This window comes from Rhea americana, unplaced genomic scaffold (assembly GCF_003343005.1).
Source record: "Rhea americana isolate MKP2758 unplaced genomic scaffold, rheAme1 scaffold_68, whole genome shotgun sequence".
NCBI classification, from domain to species: Eukaryota; Metazoa; Chordata; class Aves; order Rheiformes; family Rheidae; genus Rhea; species Rhea americana.
In genome coordinates this window covers 3,413,832-3,434,973 of record NW_028186845.1, presented here as the reverse complement: position 1 = coordinate 3,434,973, position 21,142 = coordinate 3,413,832, and the positions used below count along the sequence as shown (strand labels likewise).

General features: G+C 45.4%; 1 protein-coding gene across 1 annotated transcript; it reads left to right on the top strand.

Annotated features, from left to right (window-relative positions):
- The first annotated feature begins 86 nt into the window (after window positions 1-86).
- On the top strand, window positions 87-19,630 carry RFLNA (refilin A). Its single transcript, XM_085321043.1, has 3 exons — window positions 87-380; window positions 11,325-11,434; window positions 13,669-19,630. The coding sequence occupies exons 1-3, from the start codon at window positions 156-158 to the stop codon at window positions 14,000-14,002; spliced, it is 669 nt and encodes a 222-aa protein (XP_085177169.1). The 5' UTR covers window positions 87-155; the 3' UTR covers window positions 14,003-19,630.
- The last annotated feature ends 1,512 nt before the right edge of the window (window positions 19,631-21,142 follow it).

Below are 21,142 nucleotides of genomic sequence, written 5' to 3'. Positions count from 1 at the left end.
GCCGGCGCGGCTGGTGCTGGCTCTGCCCTCGGCCCGGGCGGCGATCGGGACCGGGAGGGGCTGCCCCGGGGCGCCTTTCCCCTTCCCTGCCGCGGCGGCGGGAGGCGCTAGAGGATTTTTCTCCCGCTGCGGCCCCCCTTCGCTGCCCCCTAGACATGGTCGGTCACCTACAGCTGCAAGGGATGGACGAGAGCCTGAAGGAGAAGAGCCGGGAAGGCTTGCTGGACAGCCCGGACTCGGGGCTGCCCCCCAGCCCCAGCCCCCCTTTCTACTCCCTCTCGCCCGGCGGCGGCGAGGGCCGAGCCGGGGGCGGCAGCGGCGGCGGCGGCGCGGACCCCCCGGCCCCGGGGCACCGGCGCGAGGCCAAGGACGGCAAAGTGGTAAGAGCCAGACCCTTGGGGCGCTGGGCTTCGTCCCCTCGGGGGCCCCGCCGAGATAGCCCCGCTGCGGCGCGGGGGGCGACGAGGCGCCCCGGCCCTGTCCTCCCCCTCGGCGCCCCGGCCGACACGGCGTGTCGGGACGCCCGGGGCCGTGCCGGGGCGCCGAGGGGGGACGCAGCGGCGGCACCGGGGCGGCCGGGGATGTGCTCATAGCGCTCGCAGAGGTGCTGGTGATCTGGTGGGGTGAACCCTCACAGCGCTGTTAGCCCGGCTCGGAAACACGCTCCAGCGCCTACCTTAAGAGCAGAAGGGCGCAATGGCTTATCAGTGACACTGTCCTGCCCGGTAGATGCAGGTGGTGGCTGGACCTAGGCAGGGCAGCCGGGCTCCCAGCCGCGCTTAGCGCTTCTTCGTCCCACGTTTGTTTGTTTTTTGCCGTGAGGGCGAAGCCACGTTGCTGGAACCTTGCTGCTAGGGATAAGAAACAGCCTGTTATTCGGGGCAGGACACGGACGTCTGCGAGGGGAGCTGTTTTGGAGATGCGGTCTGGGGAAGGTCGCGCGCTCTTCGCTGGAACGGGGTTTTGCGGCATGAGTCGGCGTGGAGGGTTGTGCGCTGCGTGGCTGAGCAGGGCAGGGTCAGTGGTTTGCGAGCCCAGACGGCTGGCAGTAGTACTATGGATTTTGGCTAGCCTGACGCAGTGCCAGTGAAGCGGTTGACTGTGGAGTAGGATCTGCGTAGATTTATTGTGACTATTATTCTGCTCTATTTTGTTTATTTCCGTCCTTGAGCTATAAAAGCTGCTTTTAAACACAAAATGCAGAGCATTTGCAGAGGTTTTAAAGGATGATGAAAGTTCTTCTCCAGGGATTTTTCAAGCGTTTTCTAACACACATAAAAGATAGTTGTAAGTATATTCAACAGTTAATTGGCTTCTATACAGAATAAAAACTGTCTGCAGCACACGTCTTTCCATGGGAAAGATTTAACTACCTGTGGATTGACTGACAACTTCAAGACTTTCTTCTTCCTGGCAGAGAGACAATTTGCAATGACTTCTCGTACCCTCACTTACTTTCTCAAGTTCAAAGGTTGTTTTAGCATGCTATTGAAAACTACCTTTCATTCCCAAACATGCCAGAACCTTCACACACAAAAGAGCCCTCTCACCAGAATAAGGTGGGTAGGCTACGCAGTGTTAATTGTGAAAATCAAATCTCAAATTGCTACTACTGAGGTTCCAGATACGGACTCTTACCTGCAGATGTTTCTGTGCGTGCTATTTCGATGGGACTGTTTGTGTACAAAGAGTTACCCACATGCATCTGGTTTGGCAGGTTCAGGCTGTTGCTGTGTATCTGTAAAATAAAATATGCGAGGAAGATGAATGAAGTCTTACTGGACCAGAAAACAGCTGGAGCAGAGGTGGCTGCAAAGACCCGTAATGGGGATGTGACAGCCTCCATTCCACATGAGAGCTGGCCACCACTCCTCCTCCTAAGAAAGCTCTTAGCTATCAAAGATGAAATAGCATAGCTAAAGCCCATGCCAGCTCCTGGGCTACTAGGACTGAGAGTTTTAGTGCTCGACTGCTACAGCAAAAAAGTTATTTCTCTGATGTATGTATAGCAAAATTACATTTTCCAGTTATTTCTTACTTTGATCACAAATGAACACTTTACATATTTCAGAGGAGGAGCTTGCTTTGTAGATGTTTCCAAATTCTGTATCACGTTGTAACAGCATCAGTTACACTGGGCTCCTGCTGTTAGGACATATGTTCTACATATTGTGGATATTTCACTGCACTTAGTAGGTATGGAAGACTGCAGGGACACTAACACTGAAACCAATTTGATCGCATTATTTGGAGTGGTGGGGCACCACATGCTGTCACGCTGACCATTTGATATACTGCAAAATAATGAAATAAATAGGAATTTTCATTCCACTTCACTGTATAGAGTTTCACTTCATGTCCACCACGCAAATATTGTGCTTGCAGCTGTTATTAAGCAGGAAAAATATGGGAACTCTACTTGCTCTGTACTCCTAAATTTCAATGTCTGATGAGTTTTAATCTTACTATTTAATAGATCTATGAGCAGTTATGCAATCTATGAATGTGCTTCTGTTTAACTCTAGTACTCAGCCCTTCCTTGGAGCATGCAGAATTGGCAAATCAGTAACTGCAGCTATTTGCAAACCAAGGCTTGCTTACTTTTAGTTGCCTATTATATTAGTGTTTGTTTTGCTTATATACGTGACAGTCAGGAATGCAGTCTGCATTCTTCTGTGCTGTAATGCTATAAAACATATATAAACTCAGTCACTAATGGCCAAAAAATCTAGTATATATGGTTACAGTAAATTGCTGTCAGGTGAAGAAAACAACGTTCCAAATCAATAGGAAGTTTTTCATACTATTTCTTGCTGCAGACCTATCAAAAATGCCAATCTGAACGCAGTTGTATTCTCTTGCACTCAGCTAGTTTGCTCCAACTTCACAAATACTTTGAAGAATTTTTCTGATCTAGGACAGCTCTTCTCATACAGACTGAAATGAGATTGCATGCCCTTACTGAAAACTTCCTTGTGTGTAAAATCCATGTTCCCCCCTGCTTCGTGTGATTAACTGTGACTCTGAAAAAGTAAACTTTTTTTTCTCTTTAATAAGCACGACTTTGTTTCAAAGACAATGCACCATTTATTCACATTTAACCAGCCAATTTGGCTATAGCTTTGGGATCCAAGAAAATATGAAAGGCAATTTAGGGCCAGAGTCATAAATACCACAAGTTCAACACCATTTAGGGACTTTTTTTTTTGTTTTGCATTTTACTTGCAGTGTAGGAGAAATTGGCTTTTATTTTCTTCAAATAAAGCCTGTGTAGGAGATTTGTCAATTCTTTTGTGCTTAAATGCAAATATCCTAATGAAAATAAAGGTGACTTTTTACCTACCTCTGCCTTTTAAATTTGAAACATGATTGAATTGATTCTTAAGCACTCGGAACTTTGTTTACTGAATTCCCTAGGCTTTGTGTGTAATTCTGGGCCAAAAGGAACAGGCATATAACAAAGTGCATCTCTCTAATACTGCTCACAAAGAAGCAGTTGCTAGATGGGTAGGGAATGAAATAGGACATCAAGGGAATGAAATCTGCTGAGAGTTTTCCCCTGCTGTTTCTGTCCTGGGATATATTTATAAGCTAGCGCCACTGAGTTTTGAGCTTGTTCCTGTTTGCACTGAATGCTTTGCATCCACTAGCGTCACTCCTAATTTATATCAAAGGAGATCAGAATTGCATTCATCTGCAGAACTATCCATCATGCTTCCTTGAAGCAGCAGACTTGTCTGTTCCCACTACTGTTGCTGCTGCAACAAGTCCCCTTTAATTTGAAAGACTAAATATTTGTGCATTCACCCTGCCACACTGAGCACTGACTTGTGCTAGACTATGTCCCAGTCCATCCTCTGTCAGAGGGATGCCCCCACTTAGGGGATTTCTACTTACATTCAGCTGCTATGTTTCACTGCAGTGTTGTGACAGAATCAGTCTTGTGTGATGGGAGGAGATGTCAGCTTCATCTCAAGTGCAGAGGGAGAGCAAGGTACTTAGTTCCTCGGCACACAGCCTTTGCTGGCATGGCTTCATGACCATGGGGTCCAGGTTAACATTTGCACCAATTCTGCTGGATTTATGAGTGATATTAACAATATTTCTTCCTGACATGCTGTCCTTTGAAGAGCCCTTGGGGGGTATTTTGTGCCACAGAGCCCGCGTCTCGTCCTGCACTGAAAGATCTCCAGGCGACGAGGCTGTCCTGTGAGGACTGGGTGGGCCATCAGCAAGTTTCCCGGCTCCGGGGTTTCCATAACTTTCAGACTTGCCAATACCTACAATGAAAGCACACATGGGAGAAAGGCTCAGCACCCCCTCGCACGATGCAGGAGCCCTGACTTCCAGCTCTTGTGCACCCCAGCAACTGTGGAAAAGCCACAGGCTGCGTGCAGAGAGTGAGGTGCCCATCTGTGCAGCAGCATAGGAGCTCCTGGGCGTTGGCATTTGCTGCCCCGATCCACTTCTGAACTGTTCCCACAGCACCAGGGTGGGATTCTACTGGAATTTCCCCAGCAGCGGTTGGTGATGGTTTTGTCACATACCTGCCGTGCGCCTGTGCGCTGGCTGCTTTGCCTAGGCCTAACCCCTATGTGGCTTTTCCCTGTGCCTCAGTACCTGTCCCATTCTGAATGCGCACCTACCTCTCTTCCTCCTTGGTTCAACACCCCAGAGTGGGGTCCGGGGGAAGAGAGGACTGGCTGAGGGCCTCACCTCATCTACAGACGTGACAGACGTCCCTTCTGGGCAGATCAGGCTCCAGTTCCTCAGCAGGTCAACTTGATCCTGGTTCTGGCCTGTTCCAGTGGAGCTGTCTCTGTGCAGTGATTAATAGCACAGTCCTGGCAATCAGAGGAAAGAGGTGTCAGATCTGCACATAAAACAGGGCCCTTGGCAAAGAGGAGGCAGCAACATTGATTGCTAGTACCTGACAGAAGAGTTTCTCCAGGGACTGGTGTGCCAAAGTGCGTGCTGCAGGGAGAAACCCCAACCGCCAGCTGTTTGCAAGCAGCTCCCTGGTCATTTCAAAGCTGCATCTCATGGTAATAACACCAATTATGGGCATGGTGCCTTTTGCCCCAAAGGATCCCCAAGTGCTGAGAAAATGAAATGCAAATAGACAGGTCTTCACCTTCCATCAGTGAGTATTATCAGTGGAATGAGTAGAGACGCGGTGGTGCAAGTGCGCACACAGACTGGTGTGCTTGCCTTTGCAACAGTCTTGGGGATGGACAGCCATGTAATCTTGATTCAAGGAGCATTCCTGATAAAGGCAAACAAGGAAACAGTTACAGAAATCACATCACCTACTCTGAAGATGTGACAGTAACGAGGGTGGTTTCTTCTAGCTGTTTAACCTCTGCTGCGTCCCTACATAACATTATGGAAAATGAGCAAATTAGTATACCTGTCCCTCTTGAAACAGAAGAGACCTCTAGGCAGGAGGGATATAATTTTTTGAAAAAAGAAAGCCTTGCTTTTTACCTGAGGTCCTTATTTACTGTTACCACTTCGAAATTAAATCTCATCTGGCTATAGTATAAATTACTTGTAATGTGTGATACATGAAGGTATTGGGAAAACAAATGGTCTATTAAACAAATATTTCTTATCATCTAAAGTGGAGAATGTAGATGTGTATCAAGTAACTCAGCCAGATCTTTCATTATAGCTGTAAATAACAGCTGATTAGAGTGACATTTTCATGGGTCTGACATGTTACCATAGTAGGGAAATTTGGTAAGAGATCTGCTTACGCACTAGCTAAGTTAGAGGCTGGGAATTTGGAGAGCTATGTCCTGTTTGTAGCCCTGAGACTTGGCAAACCATTTCCCCTTACAGTCTCTAGGGATCTAATGCCACAGCCTCTTAGCACCTTCGACAAAATTACGATAGCAAAAGGAGTGAGTCAGTTCTGGCCCTTCTTGCTCTCTGGGGAAAAGTTTTTTGGGGGGATTTCTTTTTCTTTTCAGGTCACCTTAAGTAAGTCCCTTTCTTTTTTGTTGCTTTGCTGCCTAGAATTTGGAAGCTATAGGAACATGCAAAGTAGTGCAGGCAGTTTTTTTGCCTTACCTTTGTTTACCAATTAGTAAACCTGCTTGCTTTCTTTTAAAATGCCCTGAATGAAAAGCCTCTTAACAGTGCAAAACCCTAAGTCTGACTCTAAATAATTATTAGGAATAAAAAAGTGTTACTCTGTGCACTACATGATTTTTGCTGTCATTCAGACCTCTGGGGTCTAAAAACCCTCTTAGAACCAACCTCTGAAGTATCACTCCTGGCACAAATGAAGCAGTGACATCGACCTGAAGAGCACGTATCCGTCCTAGAGTGAGGAGACCCCTGTAATACTTAGGTCAGCATAAAGGAAGTGCTATTGGTGGCAGTAGATTGAATACCTGTTCAGCAACCTATTTTATGTGTGTTTATCTATATACTATGTGAAAAAAAGCAGAGCTTAGCTGCCCAGGCCTTTACATGCCTGAAAGGCATCAGAGTTAAGACAGGGAGAAAAATGCAGCCAAACAAGAAATCACTTCAACTTTTTAATAATACTTTAACCCTTTACTGGTTAAGACAATTTAGGTACCAGAAAGGAAATAAAAATACCTGCATGTTTCCTGCTTAATTCTACTCCTCTGGGCTGTTTTGAAGGCATGATGTGTGCATTGCGGGATGTGTGTGTGTTTGTGTACGATTCCCTGGCTCTTCCCTTTGCTTCCTCAGCATTCATGGACTACCCAGACTCGTCCTTTGTGTAGAGATTGCAAGGTTTTAGTCTATGGGGGACAGATTAGACAGACCCCAGCTGTAGCCTTTCAGCACATTAGGGTTTGTTCTATGGATAGATAGACCCCACTGGGGATCAATTGTGGGCAGCCTGGTCTAAGGAAAGATGGGTTCCTGCTCTTGGGACCTCCAGTAGTGTCCAACAGGCACTGCTCCCGGTTCATCTGTGGTGCAGGGCAGCAAAAGAACTGACCTTACTTGTGAATGTCTGGAGATTGCAGAGGGATCACTAGAAATGAGCCAAGGATCCTCATTTACTGTAGCAAGTTCAGCACTCCGGTATTCCCCTTTTTTCAACCATCCCTGTCAAGAAGAAAAGAAGTCACTTATCTTTTTTTTTGACAGAAGCAGACCCTTCTTGTCTTGAAACAGATTGGAAGAAGCTAGTATCAAACTTCTGCCAAAAAGCCAGTTTTTGGCAGGTGTCAACCATATAACATTTCAGCCTCAAAGAGAAACCTTTTGTAAAGCTTGTATCCCATGTTCTTTGCTTCCCAACTGCAGATGAGATTCAGGAGCAAGCATTTCAGAACAGCGGGCAACAGCACTGGGGGCAAAACAAAACCTCACCTGAAGTTCCTATCCAATGTAAACCTGGGTAAAACCTATCCTCTGTAAAGCCTGGGTTCACTGTTTAGTGAACCTTTTCCTCTGCAAGTAATTACAGTTGCTTATTTGGTGAGCAGTCTGCAGTGTCTTGTAGAAGATCTCTAGTTTTAGACTGTGTTTTGTAGTTACTTACGTCTTTCATGTGCAGAATTCCAGGTGACTTCAAGGTTTCCCACCCTGCAGCAGTTCACAGTAGATATGTGTAAATCTGTAATAGTCTCTGACAGGTGTAGAAGTTGCTGACTTTGGCTTGCCACTATCTGCTATTATCCCAACTTTCTAAATTAATCAAGCTAAGTCTGCAGGTCTGAAGCTGATGCCAGTTTGCAATGTCTACTTATAAAATGCATTACTGACTTTTTTCACCGCAGCATTGCTTTGTCCGGAGAGTTTGAAGCTGATTAGGTTGGCTGGGGTCCAGCCCAAGTAATTACTGAGGGAACCTAGGGGAGCAGAGTGCAATTTCAGTAAGATCCTGATTCAGGCATGTATCTGGGATGGCAGTTGCAGAAGTCCTTTGCAATAAGAGGTCACAACCACTGCACGTTTGTGCATTGCTCCTGTGAAGGGTGGCTCCCCCAGTTACCTGTGTGTTATTAAAGCTGGACTATTGCTTTAGACATTATTCTTTTTCTCTGTTTAATGGGACATTCAGACATTTTCCAGTAAGAGCTGTAAAGCTATTCATACTTTTTGGTCTGCTCTTCATGTTATGATTGAAGTCCACCTTTCTGCCCTGTGCAAATACAATGTTTCGTCTGGGAAAGCTGGAAAGATTTCATTGAGCTGGCATGATCTTTTCTAAGAGAGGAGCACTGAGATGATAATTTTCTCACCTTGTCTACAAGCAGAGAAAAACTTGCAGCCTTTTGGACAAGACCTTTCCTTAAGTGGGCACAGTGTAAGAAGAGGACAGGTTCTTGACTGGAGTTCTGCTGATGTCAAATATGCCCATAGGAATTAAAAAAACAAAACAAACAAACAAAAAACAAACAACAAAAAACCAAACCTTCTTCAGCCTGCAATAACCTGCTACTGCAGATTTTGAAAGTGTTTTTTACAGCTGGCCTTGTTTAAGCAGCATTTTGGAAGAATTGTCACTATATTTTTAGCCTAGTTTCCTAAGGAAAAGGGGTAGTGTAATCAGACAGTCATGACCCTGCGTGGGCAGGGGGCATGTGTATTTGTCTGCCTCTCTGTGTGTTCCCCGGGAACTTGTGAACCCAGTGACTCTTCTCAGCTAGATTGGAGGAGTGGAGATCTCAGAGATGATTGACTTCCTTCTCTTCCTGCTCTTTTATACAGGAAAAACAATCATCTCCTGCAGGAGAGGACACATATTGCCAGCCTTTCTTTTTTCACCATTTAAAGCAGTCTGCATCACTTTGCAGGTGAACCTCCCAAAACAACAGCTTGTCTGCTGCTGGCAGAGACCATGAATGCATGCACACATGCTGTTTGACTCTTGCACCCAAACAAATCTCTCCTCATGAACGAGATGTCTTTAGAAAGAGCTCTAGCCATGTGTAGCCTGTTAAAAGCTAGAGTTCTGCACCCTTGTGAACTGTCTGGCCTGTCTGATCTAAACAACTCACATTTCAGAAGCAAAGAACTTTATTTATGACCAGAAATGCTGCTCCTTGCCCTTCCTTGTCAGGAATGTTGAAAGAAATCCAGGAACGAACTTTGCCTTTTGGCCAGTGTTTGGGAATGAAGGAGAACATTTTTTTTTTCTCCCCAGACCTATGCAAATACTGCCCTTTTTGGGACAATGGAACAGAACTATTTAATGAAAAAGAGAGGCTGACCATTTTACTCATTGTTACTCAGTTTAGCACAGTAGTAAATTACTGGAGAATGTCAGTATAAAAAGACTAAACAGCTTTGTGGCTTTGGGACACAAATTACAAGGACTTGGAGAATTCAAATGAAGCAATGACATATTTTGCCTTATCCTGAGGCAGAAAGCCCAAGCTACTACAGAAAACCAGACCTCTAGCCTGGTCTTGTGAGCTGACGGTGCTGAGTGGCGTCAACACTGCTTTGCCAGTTAACATCAGCGGAGGGATGACTGGATGAGCATCACTGGGATCTGCATGGCTTGCAGGGCGGGGTGCTTGCCAAGGCACCTCTTACCCAGCACTGGCAGCAGGAACAGGACCACAGCTCCAGCATCGTTACTGTCCATGTGAGCCAGAAGATGCTTGGGAAGGCGGAAGTGAATCACAGAGGCAGCACAAGCCAATTTCTCTGTATCCTCAGCTACCTTCAGTGGAACTAGTCAATTCTGAGCGCTCTTACTGACTGGGAAACTGTTGAAGATTGGCTGTGATTCTAGCACATACAAGACTCAGCTTCTGCATCATGCAAAGTGGAAAAACTCCAAGCACTTTTCAGCCACCTAGAGACCTTTGCAACCATGGCCAGAAGCTGCCAGCCATCTCCTTTAAAGAGACCCTGTTCCCCTATGTGTCTCACCCCATGCTCAGTTGTGCATGGTTAACTAGAGTATCCCTTGGATCAAGACACCACTTTTGGCACAGAGGCTTTAGCAACAGAGAATATACCACATGCCCTGCCTGATCGTTCCAAGGGATACATTATTTTTAGCATATATATATGTGTATATATATATATATACACACACTACTCACTGAAGTAGAACCACATCCTTGAAACCAACAACCTTAGGCTGTAGCTCTGAGTTAAATAAGACTCAGTGCACCTCTCCATGCTCGTGTGCTGTGAGTCTTTGTAAGAGTGGACAGCTAGAAAAGCAGTCTGGATTTTTTTAATTTGTTTTTGGGTAAATCATGACTGCCCACTGATTGATTCAAGGAAATAATTATTTTTGAAATGTTTTGTACAGGACAGTTCCCAAGTGTTCTGGGCCTGGCTGAGGTAATTGCAAGTGATGATCTCCACTCATCAGCTAGGCTGCAGCACCTCACACAAATGTACCAGTCATTGCAAGTAAGATTTAAAAACTGGATTAACTTTAAGCATCTAAACTTTTCATCTACAACCACATATAGAAAGCAGCTAATCTTACATTTTTTTTTTTGCCAATGGAGTCCTGGCCAAAAAAAACTCGCTCATGATAGGCCTTCTTAATTCATAACAATAGAAGCAACAACATCTGGGCTAAAAAGACCCAAACAATTGCAATTCCTGTGAGAAACAAGAATGGAAGAATGAACGAAAGGGCTAGATTTCAAAGAACAGACATTGCAGAGTGAAGCGATGGAGATCTGGATAGAGTCACTCACCTTGGGCTGGCACACTGGGTGGAGGGAGAAATGGTGGGTGGCATTGATGGGAACTGAAAGGCACCTTACTGTGTCGCATCAGTCTTTTGAGCTGGAAGTCAGCCTGTAAATAGAAACAGCCACATGTGGTGGACCAGAAGGTGGAAACATCTTAAATGTAAGGCCTACACAAGGCTTATCTGTGTGAGGGTCCAGTTCTATGCCAACCATCTTTAAGCAGTTTCTTGGCAACTTGACAACAGTACTCCCCTTTGAGCTTTCGTGCTCTTTTCGGGGAAGAATGCCTTCCTTGGTGTGATGAACAGACCTGTTGCAAAGCACCGGGGGCTCTGCAATAAACCTGGGAAAGACAGGGATTAGGAGGGGAAACTGAATGATGCTGAGAGTGCTGGCAAGGTGACTTTAGTTTGCATGGAATGGAGTTGGTCCTGATGCTGCAGTCTCCTACTCTCATAGGCCAAATAACCTGTCACCTATGTTGTCTCTCAGGAGACTCTGAGGGAACTGAGTTCAGCAACATTGCAGGCATTGGTGTTGTCTGCCAACACTGAACGTGCTGCCGCTGGATGCTTAGCCTGTGCCAACAGCACATTGTGAACTATGCTAGCCTTGCCTGTTATGTCCTAACGTTCACTGTGCTCTTCTTCCCTGCAGATGCCTTACCTGCTCCTGAACCCATCCATGCCGGAGGTGAGGCCTCGAATGTACCCTGTGTTTTTTGGAGAAAGCATTGAGGTCAGCCCTGAGCCCATGCAGGAAATTAGGTACAGATGGGATTGGTAGTGGTGGTGGGGAGAGGGGCAGGGGGAGTTTCAGTCCTTTTCCTGGTACTTTTCCTTCTGCAACAGATGGGAATCATAGTTATTTTGATGGGAAGGGCAGGAGAGACAGGTGGAAGGGTAATACCTGAATTAAAAAGACCTTGACAGGAGCAGAGATGGAAGGGAGGAGGTAAGGACTGTGGGGAGGTATGAGAAAAGGCAGCTTTTCTTTCAAGGCCAGATCAAATCCAAAGCTATGAGAGAAAACCATTACCATCTGTAGGCTTGATGGCTTACGCTAAGTAACCTGGTGGTCTTTGTGCTGTTCCCTGCTGACTTGTATCCTCAGAAGAAGCAACACTGTTATAATTGGCACCTATTTTTATTAGCACTTGCAATAGAGGCCAGAATTAGACCAGCTCATAGAGGCAGAATTATCTCCTCCTCAGGTGGTGGTCCCTTGAGTCAGCATTTGAGGTATTCTGATCTCCTGCAGGGCTGGAGGGTATGGCCCATGCAAAAATGTTGGTCTCTGGCCCTTCTTTCTTTCTTTAGCTGATGTGGAATGTGCTCTGCAAACAGTGTGGAGTGCAGTTACACCCAGCTTGGGGCAGGAATGGTAGGAAGACTGTAAATGCAGTTCCCACCCCCCTCAACCTATGCAAAGGTCTCTCTGGAAATGTACCCCAGTAAATCTCTGCTTGCTGAGGAACTGCCGGCAGGCATGTTTTTATGGTGATTACATCGGAGTCTTGTTTTATGGGCACTGAGTGACTTGCTTACACCCTAGCTGTGCAAAATACATTACAGCAGCTCAGATTACATGCAGTGCACAATCAGTCACCCCCCCTCCGGGTGAAGGTAATGACAAGCACACACCCAGCTTTTAATCTTTTTTTACGTGGAGCTCCACATTCGTTGCCTGCTGATTGCCAGAGCAGTGTTTGGGGAGCAGAGAAAGGATGTGAAAGTCCTAGTGCTCCCCACGTTCAGGGATCCTAGGAAAATGACTTTATGTGGTCTGGTTTCCCTACATCCCCCTATAGGCCAGCAAAGAATGTGCAGCACAGTAACATCACCCACATTTTGTGGGTTCTTACTCTAAAAACTGTTAACCTTGCTGCTTCCTCAGGCCCCATGGCTTGGATTTTTGACAGCCACGGCACACAGCAGCTCTTGGTTTTGCCTGTTATGTGATCATTGCCTGGATTTTCTGTGGGCCCCAACAAGCAACCTCCCCTTCCTCTCCCAGCACCTTGATTTTGTCTAACTTAGGCTTCTCTTTGTGCTCTGCTGGCAGGGCAGTATAAAGAAAAAGAGACAATCACACAGCCCTAACAGCTCAACAGATGTCCCGTATACCATGATTCTGCCACCCATGACAAAGATGTTTATGGCATTATTTTCCTGCCACGCTAGCACCTGCATGGCTGGCAAGGACTGTGAAAGCAACAGTGGACTTGCTGTGCTGGGAAGTAGATTCCCTTGACCCCAGTGTGACAGCCTGTGCCTGTAGCCCACCAGCAATGTCTGTTCAGCCTAGTCATTGGGGCAGTGTCATCCTCCAGGCCTAGCACTAGTAGTAGGGAGCATGGTGAGACTTACCATAAGTCAGTGACGAGTGGGCCTTTGTTCCACAGGAGCATGCAACATTTTAAGTGGATATTGTGTGGCTGGGTCCATTAAAAATGTGTGGAACAACACTGGTTCAAGAATGTGCCTGGGACTTCAGGCTCTTCCTGTGCAGTCCAGGGATGAAAGTCCATTCCTCAGCCTCTGACCTTCCCCCAGCTTAGGGGCTTCACTGCCTCTTGATGTCCTTTGCTATCAGGGTGTTTTCCTCCAGTGTAGATCTCAGGATCAAGCTGAAGCCCCCAGGAAGAAGCAGGTTGCTGGGAGCCTGTGCAACAAGGTCCTTTCTGACCTAGCCCGGCCAAGCAGGCTCTCTCCTCTGTGAACAGGCACTGCTGAAGTGCCAATATGGCTTTACAGCAAGGTGGGATTCTACCAAGCTGGCCCAGAAGGGAGGAGTCCTCTTGACTCTGCAGTCTGGGTTACAGTATTTGCATCTGTTCCAGTGTCTGCAAACTTCAGATATCCCAGGGCAGCCCTTCACTCAGACTCAACACTAAGATGTGATAAAAGGTCCCAGTTCCAAAGGGTCAGAGAAGAGTCCTGCCCATCCTTTCTACTTTGCTGCCTAGGCTACATTCCTGATATCTTGCTCTTCTCTGCAGGTGCAACTCTGAGGTGAAATATGACTCTGAGAAGCATTACCGGGATGATATCTTCTACAGCCCCATCCCCACAGTTACCACCTACAGCGAGACGGTCATCGCCACCCCCAATTGCACCTGGCGGAACTACAAGTCCCAGCTGATTTTTGAGCCCCGCCAAAAGCCGCTGAGGTTCCAGAGCACAACCATCATTTTTCCTAAGTGTGCCAAGAACATTTACCGGACCACCCTCAACTACAGCTTGGGCTGTGCCAAACGCTGGTTTGCTTCCAGTGTGCAGCTGGAACTCTGTGAGGAAACCAGTCCCTGTGTCATCTACAGTGAGACCCTCTGATCCACCCTGCTGCTGGCAACCTTGTGACCTCAAGGAGACTGTGGCCTTTACTGGGTCTCTGGCTGGGCCCTCATTGATGGTGACTGAGTATTAGTGGCTAGAGAATGTGTCATCTTGGGTGAGGCTGAACTAGCTGGGAGCAGGCTTGCAGGGCATGGAGTGGTTTTGATCAATGAAAGGCTGGCTTGCATTTTGCAATGTTTCTGACATTCGAGATCTGGATTTTATTTTTGTTTGGTTTTTTTTTCCTGAGCGTATCTATTTTTGACTTGTGTTTAGATGAAAACAAGATGACAAAGGACCCTATTACCCCATAGCGGGGTGCTGCTTTGTGAGCTCTGTAGGTCTCATCTAGCACATAGATGAGATTTACTGTGGCCTTCAAAGCTGCTTTGATCTCTGCAAGGAGAAGACAGCTGCAGAGTCACCGTCCAGCCTGCCCAGCAACCACCTAACCAAATCTTTTAGATTTTAAATGCAGAGGAGGCAGCTGTTTGTATCAGTACATTCCATGCCATTCCAACAGCTCATCTGGGAAGTAGCTGGAATAATACATCACTGCAGTAGCTCCTGGTCTGTCTTACTGACAGGAGTGGGGACTGTCATGAAGAAAAAGAGGAGGACAATCACACAGAGTGTTCTTGCTAGCAGCTAGATGTTTACATACCATAGCATGACACTGTACAGTGGAAGTACCTAGAGGAAATTTGTGGTTTACAGAGATCCCTGCCTTTGGGAAACAGCAGCAAGTTCAGCTCCAGAGAGAGAAATAACCCAGGAAGTACAGGACTGTACAGAAAGATGAGAGCACCTCCTCCATGCCACAGGAGGAGATGTCCTGTACAGAGTGACTACTAGCTGCTTGCATTTTCATCTGTGGGTAACAGCCTTTCACCAGCCTTGGCTGTGAGAGGAGCCAAGGAAGTTGTGTGAATAGTCATGACCTTGTCTGTCCCTAGTTCCACAGATTACCTGAGATGTGCCACAGCGGGACCACAGTGTGCAGGAATGTCATGCAGGTGCCAGCAACGCTCTCCTGCTGGTCTGTGTGCATGGGAAAGGAAAGCCTGCCCACAACCTCAGCCACCTCCTCTGTGAACCCAGCCTAGCAAATAGTTTGCAAGGAAGCTAAGAAAACAGGATAGCTGTGCAGCTATTTTTTGGAAGTGCCCAAGCAATTGAGGATCCCAATGCTCTTTTTCAAAAGTAATGTCAGCCCAGGCTTGCCATTCTGTTTGTTGTATCTAGCATCCAGTCTGCAGGGCTCTCTAGGCTCCTGCAAACCTTTTGAGTTTCAGGGTATGGCTGTATTGCAGAGAGGATTGTAGTACAGGGAGATGCTAACTAGCTTTAAAGAAGCCAGTGCAGGGCTAGCTCATGCAGCATTGCTCACTCACTCATTAGTTTCCATACCTGTGACATGGGCTGCTTAGCTGACTGTGGAGGAGCATCCAAACTGTCTTGCATGGAGTCTTGAGTTATTGAAGAGCCCGAATCTGTGCTGGATTTCCTGTATCTGCGAGGCTGAAACACTTCAGCAGGTACTTCATGAATAGCTGAGTCATCCCTGCAGCAAGATTAGGAAACTTAGAGGGAACAGGTGTCACTACAGCACCCTAAGGTAAACCATTCCTCACTTATGAATCATATCTGTTGGCATCTCTGCATGTTGGTAGCTCACTGAAAATCTGCAGAGCCTGGGTTCCTACAAACATAGCCTTTGGAAGATGGCATAGAATTGTCTCCAGAAATCTTACCAGTAATTTTTGCATGATTCTCATAAGAGCCCAGACTTAGAAAATAGCTACACAGTTCCGGAAATTAATATCCAGCTTTCCCTCCTCTAAATTTTCCATTTTGTTTCTGACTTGCTGTGAGCCTGATTGAGTTATTTCAGAACACAGCCAAGCAGCCAAGTCAGAAAACCTATTAACAATGTCAACAAGACATAGCTGATTGCCCAGAACAGTTGACACACAAACCCACAGAGATTAAAAAATGATCTGACAAACTTAAAAAAAAATAATATTTTAAATAGTGCCTTTTTTCATCAGTTTCAAAAGGCAATTTGTAGATGTGATCAGACCTGTAAACTTTATGAAACAGAGCTCTCTTGTTTAAAATGAAGCACCATTTTTCTACCAGAGGGAAATATAAGCTCTTTATATACATACCTAAATCCTAACAGTTGAAGCATCTTTGGAGCTGAGAGATATGATGTTGTGTGCTAAGTCAGTGATAAACTCTGCATCTCCATCTGGGAGTTAGATTCTGGAAGAGAGAAATCTCCCAAAGGATTTCAAAGGCTTCCACTGACCATAAAATTCTTTTAAGCAACACATAAATGCAGATTATATTTGTTATTGGTCAAGTTTTGCTGTCACTTACCAGCAGTATCTGCCTGGAAAAGCAGCATCTGCCTCAAAAAGGGTCATTCAGCCTGAAGCAGCCTTCTCCCCAGAGCTCCAGCGAATGCAGGTGCTGCACAGTTAGCTTAGACAATTGAGATTGGGTCTAGATATTCAGGGCGGCTGAAGCTGGGGTGAACAGGATCATAGTACAAAGCAGGTTGGTAACATATCTGCTAGGTCATCTTGCTGCTTATCACGTATTTCCCAGTGCTGTTGAGCAAGCTACATCATGATGTTGTCCTTATGACCTCTGGAAGCCCTGTCCACCTTCCTGGGTCCATTACGCAGGTCCTCGAGTACTCTGCTCTCTCCTCATGAGTGTCCATAGCAGAGGGTTAGGTTTCCAGGCTGAGTGACACTATAACCCAGGTTCAAAAGAAGCTCAGAGCCAGGCAAAAATGGTTTGGGTGCAAAAAAAGAAGGTCTGCCAGGACAATATGCATACCCAAGAGACTTCTGCAATGATGACAGATTAGATTGCAGGCCCTCCACTAAGTAAGTGTGTGGATGGGCTGGCCATAGGAGAGCACTATTGTTTCAGAGCTGAAGGGATGCCTAATACTCTATTCTGACGAGATACCATGTTTTCTTTCTGTTAAAAGTAGAATTATTCCCCTGCTGTAAGCACAAAGATGCATTTTTTTTTTGATAATGACAAGCTTGCCCAAGAAGAGCTCTAGCTGGGCCCAGGCTTGTCTCCCTTTAGTTCAAGAAGAGAAGTCTACCAACTATGGACTTTTCCAAACAGATCAGTCCCTTGCAGACATCCCTGTGCTTCCAGGAATCCTGCCATGTATTTATTTTGTGTAACAGGCCTGGCTTCAGCATTTCCCATCAAGTTCTTGCTGCCCTGGCATGATGAAGCTTAAGCAGATTTTCTTGTTTTGCCATGTCAGGAAAACAAAGCCAGCCTGTGGCTTTGGTTTCTGGGCTGCCGAACACCCTGTAAGCTGTATAGCTATGGGCAGGCTGTGTTTGGTGAGCTACCAGCCCTGGGCCACATCCAAACTGTAACATTGTTAAGTGCCTGAAATCTGTAGGAATTTTTAAAACATAGCTTCTAAACCAGTGTTTCCCTTGGGCCCGTAACAAGTTGCTTTTCTTCTCTGTGAAAGTTGGCATTGGAAAGGGACTTTGCTTTCAAACATGGGCCCCACCACAGCATAGGGCTAACAGAGCTGGTTGTAGGATTTGGGTTGTCCCTCCCCATGGCACAGTCCTGCTTTATCACCAGTCCAAGATCTGATTACAAATAACTTGGTCAAAATGATGTATTTGATGCTTGGCATAGTCAGAAGCAGCCATGTCTTAAATCTGCACCCCCCCCCACCCCCATCCTCCCTCTGTCCCTATTGCTTCCATCCCCCAAGTTAGGAGGCATTAGAAGAGCCCCAGTTTGTCTTGATTGATTCATTCATGATTGGGATAGGCGATGATTTTTGTGTCTCGCTCAAAGACCAGAAATTGAATTGGTTTGCCAATTAGGAATCACTCCCAGCAGCCAAGTAGTACCTTATTTGTGGTATGTTTTATACCTGTAAAGGGAATGATTTGTCCCACTAGAGAGGTGCTTTTCTTTTAAATGAAGCTTTTTTTTTTTTTCATCTGAAAAAACAGATCTTCATTTATGTATACTTTCTCAAAGATACAGATGATAATCTAGAACATGGAAGTGCTGCTTAGGAAAAAGTGAGTTTCCTTGAACAGCTGGGACTGTGGCTACACATTTTTCCTTAGGATCTTAACATGCCTGTTTTCCATAATCTGTAAGCCTGATGGGTGAAATCAGATGCTGTCTTTACAGGTTATTTTCCTTCAATAGTTATTTTTTGAAACCAGAAAATTTCACAGAAACCTTTTGGTTTTTGTTGTAGTTGTTGTTTTTGAGATGCTCTTTTTTTACATCAAAACAGAATATTTTGGAAGGTCTGTCTCAAAGATGAGACCTGCATCCCCTTTGTTTCTGTGGCTTTGCCACTGAATGCAACAGAGCATACTTGTGTCTGCTCTGCCTTTGCCTTTCCTTATTTCTTCTTGACACTTTGCGTTTCAAGAAATGAGGTGGAAACAGGCCTGTATTGCTCGTCATTACATTTGGGGCCAAAAAGAGGAACCCTAAGTATTCACCTTTCAGAATCTGAGAAATACTTTGCAGAAGCCTCAGAGACCGACTTTGACCAAAGATCTTTCTTCTTCTTCTCCTTCTTTTTTTTTCTTAAAGACAGTTCTACTTTTTTTTCAATGTGAAATACAGATTCGCACCTTGGGTGCAGGCTTTCTGGGAATGATGAAATGAGGTTTGGGTGTTGAGAGCAGCGTTTGAGTGAGCTGCTTGTCAAAGAAGTGAGTGCTGTTTATTTATGTTGAGTGAGTCTTACAAAAAATTGGGAAAGGTCACTAGAGGGATAATGAGCAAAAGAATTTGTAGAACAGACTGAAGACTGGAGGTTGTGTGAATCTCGTCTACAGATGAATGTTTCTATCTTTGAAAACTGTGAGCTAGGATATTTAGCCATTTTAATTTTAACCTGACTTTTTTCCTGCAGGAAAGAGTGTTCTTGCCATCTTTAGAGTTAAAACACAGACAGATCCATCCTCCATCAGTCCTTCAGTCCCACTGAAGTCTGTGAATGTCAGCATTCCCCAGGCTTGCAGGGGTCTCCGTATATCAAACGTGCACACAGAGCTGTGTCTATGTCTGTCCTTTATGGGAAAGGGTGGATCTCACTTGGTGGATGTTCATGTTTCTACTACCAGATGAACTCTACTCCCTGAGTATTACCCCATCATTCACAAATTGATCAGTTCTGAACATCTCCCTTTAAGCACATCAATAACCGCTGTATTTTATAGGATGTCTTGCATGACACTCATTCCTTCTCAGATACTGTGATGGCCCTCAAAATGAGCAAAGTATTCTACTATGTGAATAGTGACCTGAAGATGGGGCTGAAAGGTGTTTGAAGGTTAGAGAAGGGTGAAGAGAACATGTACTGGTGGAAATGCATAAGGATGTGTCATATTTTTATTTTTGTAAGTCTGATTCTCTAAGTGCTTGTAAAGTACTTTACTGTTGTATATGTGGTGATGCCGTAGTTCACAATATCCTTTTATTTTTGTATATTCCCCCTCCACAATAATCCCTTCCTATTCAACTCATACAGAGTAATTTAAGAAGACAAAATTTATATATCATAATAAAATGCACAAACTGTTATGCTGATGTATTCATAGTTTCCTTCCTTATCCATTTACTTGGTGCCTAGTGGCACTTTCCCATCCAAATGGGATGTTTTCAGTGTTTCCCTCCCTCATCTGTGGAATTCAGACCAACTGTTCTTCATCAGGAGGCTCAGGTGGGTAGTGCTGTGACTTGTAAAATCTGCTCTATCACTTAGGCCCAGTGAAAGTTTAAATGGCTCAAGCAAGAGGGCACAAAACTCAAGTTTCCTGCGGAGGCATTTTTGCAGTTCAAGATTTCACTGGTCAGCAGTTGTTCACCCTAAATTTCTCTCTTCTTGCTTAATCTCATTCTACCTAGTTGTGAAGCCCTGGTGTTCAATGTAAATAATGCCTCTCCTAGCTTTTCTATGCCCTTCAGACTGCAGGGAGAAACAAAGCAATACTTATGTCATATCCAGGTATCCACATCCTAGTACATTATCAAGATTCTTGCTACTTTCTAGCTTTCCAAATCATAAAGGCAGATGGCTTGCATCAGGGCTAAAACCCTGCCTAGCCATGAACTTTGTTTTAAAGCCATCTCTGTAAGTGCCTTAGGCTTGCCAGCCAGCTATTAGGGGAGCCCTCAACTGTCTTCCAAGACCTAAGATGTCTGCAGGGAGAATCTGACACTAATCCTTATGGAAACGTCATATTGGATTTATAGGGATGAAGTCAATAGACTTGGACAGAAATGGCTGTTAAACCCTAAGGAATGGAAAGGAGAAAGCAAGCCATGTTATGCAAGAGACTTGCTTTAGGTCCACAGGAAGCGCCTACGATGATGCCTGTGTCCTAATCCCAAACTTTTTGACACACAAATCACTGCCAAACTGCTCCTGGGAGGAAGCATGGGAGAAGCTCTTGTGCTCAAGCACCAGCGGAAGTGAATGCAGTAACACCGAGAAGGCAGCGAAGGTACAAACTGGATGACATCAGTGGTTGAAACCAAGATGCCAGATAAAGGCCACGTGCATCTACTCCTGTTACTTAAATAAAACCATAAAATTTGAATGCTGTCCAATGAAGATTCCTGAGGTGGCAGCTAACCCTCAGAAGCAAAAGCAGTATTGGATGCAGGATATGTGTTTTGGCAAGCGCACTCAGATGAGCTAACCCCTAAGCTAGTGGCTTTTACTGTGCCATTTAGATGTTGTAAATTTAAGCAGATGATGCTCGGTATTAGTTCTGCTTCTGGGATATTTCAGAGAGTAATTGCACATATCTCTGAGGGATTACAAGGTGCTGAAGTTATAATGGATAGACTTTGAATTTAGACTAGACGCCTTCATGAACAGAAGGAAAGACTTAGGCTGTTTTTCAGACAGCAAGAATGCTGCATGTAAAATGCCAAAAACCTCACCTCAAATAAGTTGCTGATAATGGGCAGACAGAGATTAAATAATCATAACAATAAAAAACCATGTGCTAGGATCCCCATTGCACTCCACAAAGCAGAGCTGCAAGGAAACGATGGTGTTGTGTACCAAATTTCATGCCACAGCTA

What these genes read in the sequence shown, in the direction of transcription:
- RFLNA (XM_085321043.1), top strand. Translation starts at nt 156, where the DNA reads ATGGTCGGTCACCTACAGCTGCAAGGGATGGACGAGAGCCTGAAGGAG. An exon ending in AGGCCAAGGACGGCAAAGTG is followed by an intron (nt 381 to 11,324) that starts GTAAGAGCCAGA and finishes TCTTCCCTGCAG; the next exon opens with ATGCCTTACCTGCTCCTGAA. An exon ending in GAGCCCATGCAGGAAATTAG is followed by an intron (nt 11,435 to 13,668) that starts GTACAGATGGGA and finishes TCTTCTCTGCAG; the next exon opens with GTGCAACTCTGAGGTGAAAT.